Source organism: Callithrix jacchus, chromosome 19 (assembly GCF_049354715.1).
Source record: "Callithrix jacchus isolate 240 chromosome 19, calJac240_pri, whole genome shotgun sequence".
NCBI lineage: Eukaryota > Metazoa > Chordata > Mammalia > Primates > Cebidae > Callithrix > Callithrix jacchus.
The window spans coordinates 8013713-8022417 of NC_133520.1; the positions used below are offsets into that span (position 1 = coordinate 8013713).

The following is an 8705-nucleotide window of genomic DNA, read 5'->3' on the forward strand; positions in this document are numbered from 1 at the left end:
AAATTTTTTTCCCATTCTTTTGGTTGCCGATTCACTCTAGTGACTGTTTCTTTTGCCGTGCAGAAGCTGTGGAGTTTGATTAGGTCCCATTTGTCTATTTTGGCTTTTGTTGCCAATGCTTTTGGTGTTAATGGAAGTCTTTTTAAAAATATATCTCTCCAGAGTATGTCCAGCCCCATCTAAAACAGTGATCATGTGACCTTGAAAGTTAATAACCCTGGTACTTTATGCTTTTGTTCTCCTTAAACCAAATTGACTACACTCTTCTGGATGTTTTGCATAATATGAAGAACTTCATGAAAACAGGGACCATTTCCCCTCTTAGTTCTTCATTCCTCAAATACGTAGTTCAAAAGTCACAGTCCTTCGCTGAGGGCCTCCATGGAGGCAGGTGCACAGCAGATTGCAACGGGCATTGGTTCTAGTCCAGCTGAGCTGTTCCCTGTTCCCGTTCCCTCACTCCACTGCCATCCAGTCACTTAACCTCACAAAGCTTCATTTTTCTCATCTTCAATGGAGGTTATATGGCAACAGAGAGCAGGGCTTTGAGGTTCAAGATGAGGTATAACCTTGGCACATAGTAGGTATTCAAATAAAATGTAGTTAGGTTTATTATGCTATGTGCACGACAAGGCAAAACAGTGAAACTTCCTTTGCAAAGATGATGATGGCGAGAGAAGCCTGGCATGGCAGACCCCCTCTTACTCCCAGCCTCACGGGCTGGCTGTCCTCACTCATTCCTGACATATGCCAAGCTAACCATGGAAGGAATTTAATTTATAGTTTAACTTTGAAGCAAGAATGATAATAGTCCCTCCCTAAAATTAACTCCCTTCTTGCTCAGGGACTGAAGCTGCCTTTGTAAAACTGTTGAAAGGCCACTAGATTATGGGAGGGGTCTGAATTCTGCTCAAATGTAAGCAGAGTTTCTATAATCCCTTACTGCTCAGGAGTCATGTGGGCAGAGGTCACGAGACTTGTGACTTCTCCAATTGCTCCTATGATAACATCACTATTGTAGCACCTAAGATTGGTCTTTTGAGATGTTTTTCAGATGGTTGCATTCTGGCAACCAACTAACCCTATCCAGATTTGTGATTCATGACTCAACAGGTCCTGTGGCTGCGATTCAGAGGCAGACTCAGTGCACCAGGACTGTTCCTCACACCCCTATAATTTCATCCTCAACCAATCAGCAGCACACATTCCCTGGCCCCTCCCCCACCAAACTATCCATAAAAACTCCAGCCTCTGAGTTCTCTGAGACTGATTTGAGTAATAACTCCAGTCCTTCTACTTGGCAGGCTTTGTGTTATTAAACTCTATCTCTTCTGCAATACTGTGGTCTCAGGGAATTGGCTTTGTCTGTGCACTATACAGGAAGAACCTGTCAGGCAATGGCGATAGTAAGTGCTGGAGGTACAGAACTGAACTTGCTCTTGTTCACGTCATGAGCTTTGGGCTGGGGAAAGGAGATAACACAGTTAAACAGTCTTTCCTTGAAAGCTTGTCACAGGCTTCCTCTCAGAACTGGGATGAGGCAGGAGGGGGAAATACGGTTCTTATGCAAGTGTGGTATACCACGCTAGATTTCCTAATGTCAAAAAAACACCCAGGATATCAAAGGATATGTGTCAGTTTGAGCAAATGTTGATTTATTAACTCAGGTTGTAGGCATTTATAAGACAAAATGGAGATATCCAGTGTGATTCCAAGCAGGCTTATGGACTAGCACACACAATAACCCAGGTGCACCGGCGATCTGGGGTAAGGTCTCCTATAGAAGCACTGCATACAGAGAAGGTGCATTTCCCAAGGAGAGCAAAACCACCTTGCGCCACCTCCACCCTGGCTTTCCAGACTTCTAACGTGTTTATTCAGCAGTGACTTTGATTTGATGAGGTGGCTCTCCTCTCTCACGTCGCCCTGTTGGCCACCTTAACCAACAGGTCAAGGAAGACTTCTGCCAGCTCGCCTCTGCTCTGCTGATGGCCTCATCCTGCCACCATGGCTTTTCAGGCTCTTCCTCCTCTTTCCCTGGGGGCCCTGGGGCCCCACTCTGGCTTTCTTCTTTGTACCCAGACCTCGCAATGTTTCCTTGCCGCTTGCCAGAGAAGCCAGCTTCTTGGAGGAGCCTTTCTCAGACAAACCCTGGGATGGGCTGGAAGCTAAGGCTGCATTGGAAGATTTTCTAGCAGCTTTCTCTGATTGCTCCTTTAGCAAGTCCAAAACTGCCTCTGAGAAATAAGCATTTATTTAGTGAAAAATATAAGAGCCAGAAAGTAGCTATAAGAGAAGCAGCAGTCAGGAAACCTATACCTGCAATAGAGTCTTTAATATAAATTCTTTTTATTAATACTTTTTAATTCCCTAACTGCCCTTGATCTAAATATATCACTTTTTTTAAAAGGGTCACTCCAGTGATACATGGTTCTGTAATAGTTTCCTTAAGATAGCATGCTTCCTTGAATAAAAGTGCACAAATTAAAAAGAAAAAAACAATTTTAAAAAAGATAGTATCCTTCCTCTGTAAGTCTTCCCTGACTCCCCACCCTACCCCAAGGAAGCAGTCCTCATTTTAGGTGTCCTCTCAGTTCCCTGGACATCCTTCTATACAAGAACCTTAGGGCCACATTTATTTCTTCATTTGCCTGCGCTTCCCATCCCCACTCCTATTTAACTCCAAATTCCTACACAGCCGAGACTTTCAGTGTTCACTGCTGTATCCCTAGGGATTGGCATAGTTCCTGCCACAAGGTGAGTATGAAAGGAATGATGCCAAATGAATGAATACATGAACGATTAAATGAATGAATCAACAGATGAATGAATGAAAGACTAGAGGAAACTGGTCACAGTAGAAACAGGTGCCCTCAACTCATAACTCCTCTGTTATGCAGAAGAGATGTATAGACTGGGCCAAAAGTAACAGTCCTCATTTAAAAGACCACCCCTCAGGGGGAAACTAAGAGTCCACCGTGGGAATTATAGCTTGCTTGCTGAGGGCACTGTCTTGGCCTCCGCCCAAGGCCTGACCCTAAGACTCAAAGATGGACTTACTGGCAAGTGGTCTGAATGGGATCCGCTTACTCTTGGTTCTCACCGGCACTGGCTTGTATTTGCACTTGCCTGGGGGTGCTCGCCTAAAAACACAGAAAGCGTGAGGATACAAGACTCTGCAGATGCAACCAGAAAATCAAGGTCACCAGAGGGTGGATATTTGCAAGAATTGGGGTCAACTTCTACTTATCCATGCGGATGGGGTAGATGGAATAGGAAATATGCTATGAGTTCAGGAGAGGTAAAAGGGCACAGATGTCACAGGGCACCTCGGGCCTTTGAGAGACAGTGCAGAGAGGGAGTTAGGAGTATGGGCATGGCGGCAGTCAAAATGGGTTCACATCCTGGTAACCAGGGCAAGAAAACCTTGCCAATTCTCAGTCTCCACATCTACAAAATGCAAACACTAACAGTGCCCATCTTGCAGGGAGACGTGAAGACGAAAGGAGAGCTGTGCACCCGACACACTGTGAGTGACTGATCAAGAAGGAGAGTTTGAAAAGAACACTTGGAGCAGGGCCCAGCACAGAAGAGCTCAGCAGATGAGGATGACGACGATGATTCTGCTGCTGCTTCTGACAGTGATGCTGGTGATTTCCTTTAAAGAAAACGTCTTCAGAAACTCAAGGCACGGTCCTTAGGCAATGCCAGCTGCTCTGCCTAATGACACACGTTTGTATACTGCTTGTCCCCTGGATGCATCTTCTGAAATAAAAGGGACTTCGAGGACAGAGAGTACTTCCACTGTAGAGAGCAGAGCTGGAACTTCCCAGCCAGTCCCCACGGCCTTCTCTGCCTTGCTCCAACTCTATCCCTCACCATCATCCTCCCAAGTCCAGGTGGGAAAAAAAGGTAATTGTATTTATTTAACAAACACTTAGGTCGTGCTTAGGCACCGCTCTAAATACTTTGCAAATATTAACTCACCTAGTCTTCCTAACAACCCTGTGAAGTAAGTACTATTATTCTCCTCATTTTACAGAGGGGAGACTGTGTGAGGCGCACACAGGCTAAGAAACAGCCCCAAGGCCACACAGTCAGTCAGTGACAAAGCCAAGATTCCAAGCCCAGGCTCAAGGCCGTGTTCTCAACCATTGTATTTAGTTACCCCTAAAGGAAGGGTAGGAGGAACAGATGGGAGGGGGAAAGGATACAGAATTAATCAGCTGCCCTCAGAATGCTGGGGTTGGTGCATTCAGTGCAAAGACAGGCTGAATAAGTAATCAGGCAGAATCTGGTCCACTTACAGAAGCTTTAAAAAGTCTATGTGATTCAATGTAGTTATAACGGAACAGAGGGGATAGTGCTGAAATGAGCAGTCCACAGAGAGAACTGAGCTCCTGTTCCAGGCTCCTCTTACCAGCTGTACCTGGGGCAAGTAATTTAACTTACCTAGCCTTCAGCTTCCTTCTCCATAGAGTGAGGATGTTAACCTGCCTGGTTGGAATTCTGTTGGCATTAATTGAAAGCCCGCATGCATGGCACTTAGCACAGTGCCTGGCACACAGGAAAATCTCCATAAATGTCAACTTAAAAAAAAAAACGGTGAACAAGTAAGGATGTCTTCAGTGTGAAAATGCTTTATGGGTGCTTTCTGTGTGGATTCTCACAGCTGCTCTTGTGAAAGTGGGGAGTTAAATTATCTCCCAACTAAATCACAAAACTGCCAAAGGAAAGAAAAGTGGATTCCCACAGGAAGCCTGTTGCCGGAAAGAGAACTCCCCACCAAGGCATTGTCCACATCAGAAGCACTTTAAAGATGCTGAGCCTGCTCTGTCCCCTAAGCCCAGGAGATGTGCACAAAAGCAGACCCAGTAGTGGAAACAGCCCAGTATTAAATTCACCCCTTGACTATCCATGCTCCACCATCCGCAAAGCACCCTGGGCACAACCTCAAGGACTGAGCCTCTTCCAAGAACTTCTGAGAACATACAAACTGAGAGCCCTGTGGCCAAATGGAAGTGTTGCATTGAACTCAGCACAGAAAGTCAGCACCAGAACAAAAGTATCCCAAATTGCAGGGTTTATTGCCGGCGACCACGGAGGACTCACGTCTCTCCAACCCGTGGCAGACAAAGAAGAGTGACAAGACCTTTTTATACCCACAAAACCACTTTGGGAGTGGGGTTGAGGAGCGGAGATGGGAATGAAAGCTGTCAATCACCTCCTAGGCTGAGACGAGGGTGAGGGGGCTCCAGATATTCCAAGGGCCAGGGGACTTTTATCATTCCGATTGCCACCTAAGTGGTTTACAGAGGTCAAGATAAACATTAGTTTATACATTATTTGGACAGGTGGGGGTCCACATAATTTTAGGTTACTTGGCGCCAAGATGGAATTATCTGGGGGTGCTTACTTTGGTAAACAAAGGCCAGCAATTCTGGCAGTTACAGATAAGAGAAAGTATGCAGCTTGTCCTCTCTCTGCATTTTGCAAGGTCATCTTAGTAGTTTCCAGAAGCCATGGCTAGCAGTCATTGTGAGGAGAATGGAAACAGTTTTCCCATTTTAAATGGCATTGTGCTGGTTCTCATTCTAGGCCAGCTGTATCACAGAAGGTGAGCTAGAGCTGGCCCCTGAGCGTTCACCAGTGGCTGGACCTATAAATGCCCCATGTCTACTGAATGCCAATGCAGATATGGGTAGCATAAGCCTCAGAGGGAAGTTTTCCTCTACAGGTCTATCAGTAAGCTAATTCATGGGGAGATTTTCTTGCTTGGGTGAGAATTTTTAGATAAATCTAGAGCTCTGGGGCAGGGCGCATGGTGGCTCACGCCTGTAATCTCAGCACTTTGGGAGGTCGAGGCAGGTGGATCGCTTGAGCCTAGGAGTTTGAGACCATCCTGGGCAACATGGTAAAACCCCATCTCTACTAAAAATACAAAAATTAGCTAGGTGTAGTGCTGCATGCCCGTAATCCCAGTGATTTGGGAGGCTGAGGAACAAGAATAGCTTGAACCCAGGAGGCAGAGGATGCAGTGAGCCGAGATCGCGCCACTGCAGTCCAGCCTGGGAGACAGCGAAACTCTGTCTTGAAAAAAAAAAATCTAGTGCGCTGCCAAGACTCCCCAGGATGGATACAATGCAGCACCCTCCCTGGGGCAGATACCCTGACCCAGATTCAACCCCCTCTCAAATGGGAAGTGATATTGCAGCTTTTGCCCACGATGGTGGAGGTTGGTCAGCCTCTGAGAGAGATGGGCAAGGAAGCAGAAGGAAACGGCAGAGCCCAGCAAGTGAATAAACACTAAACAGAAAAGATCAGGTGGAGCTACTGAGGAACCTGCCAGTTAAACATATTTGCCAAAGACCTAGAGATCTGCACCAAGCCCAGGGGACAGGGGAGCAGTACTTACTCAGGTGGTCGGAGGTATACACCTATTACTGTTAGATGACCTCACTTCCAGAAGCAGATTTAAAAAAAAAAAAAAAGAGCCAGGCACGGTGGCCCACGCCCATAATCCCAACACTTTGGGAGGCTGAGGCAGGTGGATCACCTGAGTTCAGGAGTTCAGGACCAGCCTGACCAATATGGGGAAACCCTGTCTCTACTAAAAACACAAAATTAGCTGGGCGTGGTGGTACATGCCTGTAATCCCAGCTACTCGGGAGGCTGAGGCAGGAGAATCGCTTGAACCTGTGAGGCGGAGGTTGTGGTGAGCCAAAATCATGCCATTACACTCCAACCCAGACAACAAGAGAGAAATTCCATCTCAAAAAAACAAAACTAAAAAAGCCGCAGACCTAAACCAACCCTAGAAAGGCTCAAGGTCTTCATGTCCAACTGCAGAGAGACAATTTCCCAAATATTTCATAATTTCTATAGACGTATTGTCCTACACCATTATCTGTCCAAACTACTTTTCGTCTAGAATGTGGGTTTGCTTCATTGATAATTTTTGGTAATTTGAGGGACAGTGAGGACTGTTTTTATGTCCTGCCATTGAGTTAAGAAATAAGAAAAAAATGGCCAGACATGGTGGCTCATGCCTGTAATCCCAGCACTTTGAGAGGCTGAGGCAGGTGGATCACAAGGTCAAGAGTTCAAGACCAGTGTGGCCAACATAGCAAAATCCCATCTCTACTAAAAAACAAATACAAAAATTAGCCAGGAGTGGTGGCAGGCACGTGTAGTCCCAGCAACACAGGAGGCTGAGGCAGGGGAATTGCTTGAACTCGGGAGGCGGAGGTTGCAGTGAGCCAAGATCACGCCACTGCACTGCAGCCTGTCCTACAGTGTGAGACTCTGTCTCAAAAAAAAAAAAAAGAAAAAAGAAAAAGAAAAAAAGAAATGAGAAAAAATGCATTTGAGAAGAAAATGACATCAAATCTCACCTTGAGGGGTCAACAAATTTGTAAATAGATCCGTGTGGCGCATAGGCACTTGGGTAAGAGGTCGCCAGGAAATACAGCTCCCCTAGGCAACAGAAACAGACAAGCGATAATGGGACATTAGGCAGCGCTGAGACACAGATGCACAGAAAACAGTCCAGATGAGTTTATGGCCGTAAAATCCAGCAAGCCCCCAGAACGGAATCCCAGAAACCTACAGGCGTCAGCTTCGCTGGCCTGTGAACTTGAGAAGTGCCTCTTTGAAACCCAATGACTAGTTCAGTGTATGGACGAGCAGAGGTAATTTCTCATGTATGCTTATTTATCAAACCAAACAGGTTTCTTCTGTTTGCAGGAGACCCCTTTTGCTTGGCTCTCATTTTCTCTCGTCTGTCACCATGTAAGATGTGCCTTTCACTTTCCACCATGCCCAGCCACGTGGAACTATGAGTCCACTTAACCTCTTTTTCTTTATAAATTACCCAATTTCCGGTATGTTTTTATCAGCAGTGTGAAAACAGACTAAGACACTCTTAGACAGTGCCCTGCTCCTTCCCATTTCTCCCAGCTGGAACTCTGGGAAATGTTATTTTCACCTAATAAGTTCCTCATTCCACCTTGCTTTCTAGTTATCTATGAGGGACAGTATGCTATGAAGTCACGAGCGCCACTGGAGAGTCCCAGAAGTCTGGTTTTAATTCTGATAACATCAATTCCTCTCTATGCTATCTTGGGAGACCTCTTCCCCTGCACAGCCCTCAAGATATTTATTCACTTGTAAAATGGAGATCACAATGCTCAAATGACTGTTAGGTATTCCATTAGAAAGTGTTAGATAAGGTCAGGCGCAGTGGCTCACACCTGTAATCCCAGCACTTTGGGAGACCAAGGCAGGTGGATTACCTGAGGTTGGGAGTTCGAGACCAGCCTGATCAACATGGAGAAACGCTGTCTCTACTAAAAACACAAAAAATTAGCTGGGTATGGTGGCGCATGCCTGTAACCCCAGCTACTCGGAAGGCTGAGGTAGGAGAATCCCTTGAACCTGGGAGGTGGAGGTTGCAGTGAGCTGAGATTGTGTCATTGCACTTCAGTCTGGGCAACAAGAGCAAAATTTCATCTCAAAAAAAAAAAAGAAAAGAAGAAAAAGACAGTGTTAGATAATTGGGATGGGCACAGTGGCTCACGCCTGTAATCCCGGCACTTTGGGAGGCCGAGGCAGGTGGATCACATGAGGTCAGGAGTTCAAGACCAGCCTGGCCAACATGGCAAAACCCCATCTCTACTAAAAATACAAAAATTGCCAGGCACGGT

The 8705-nt window shown here is 46.0% G+C and overlaps 1 protein-coding gene across 1 annotated transcript; it reads right to left on the minus strand.

The window, feature by feature from the left end:
- Window positions 1–1804: 1804 nt before the first annotated feature.
- LOC118142875 (HHIP-like protein 2) lies at window positions 1805–7558 on the minus strand (the record flags this gene model as incomplete). Its single annotated transcript, XM_035281375.3, has 3 exons — window positions 1805–2237; window positions 3061–3143; window positions 7395–7558. Coding segments are annotated over 3 exons (534 nt in total), but the record flags the coding sequence as incomplete, so codon positions are not given.
- Between the last annotated feature and the right edge of the window lie 1147 nt (window positions 7559–8705).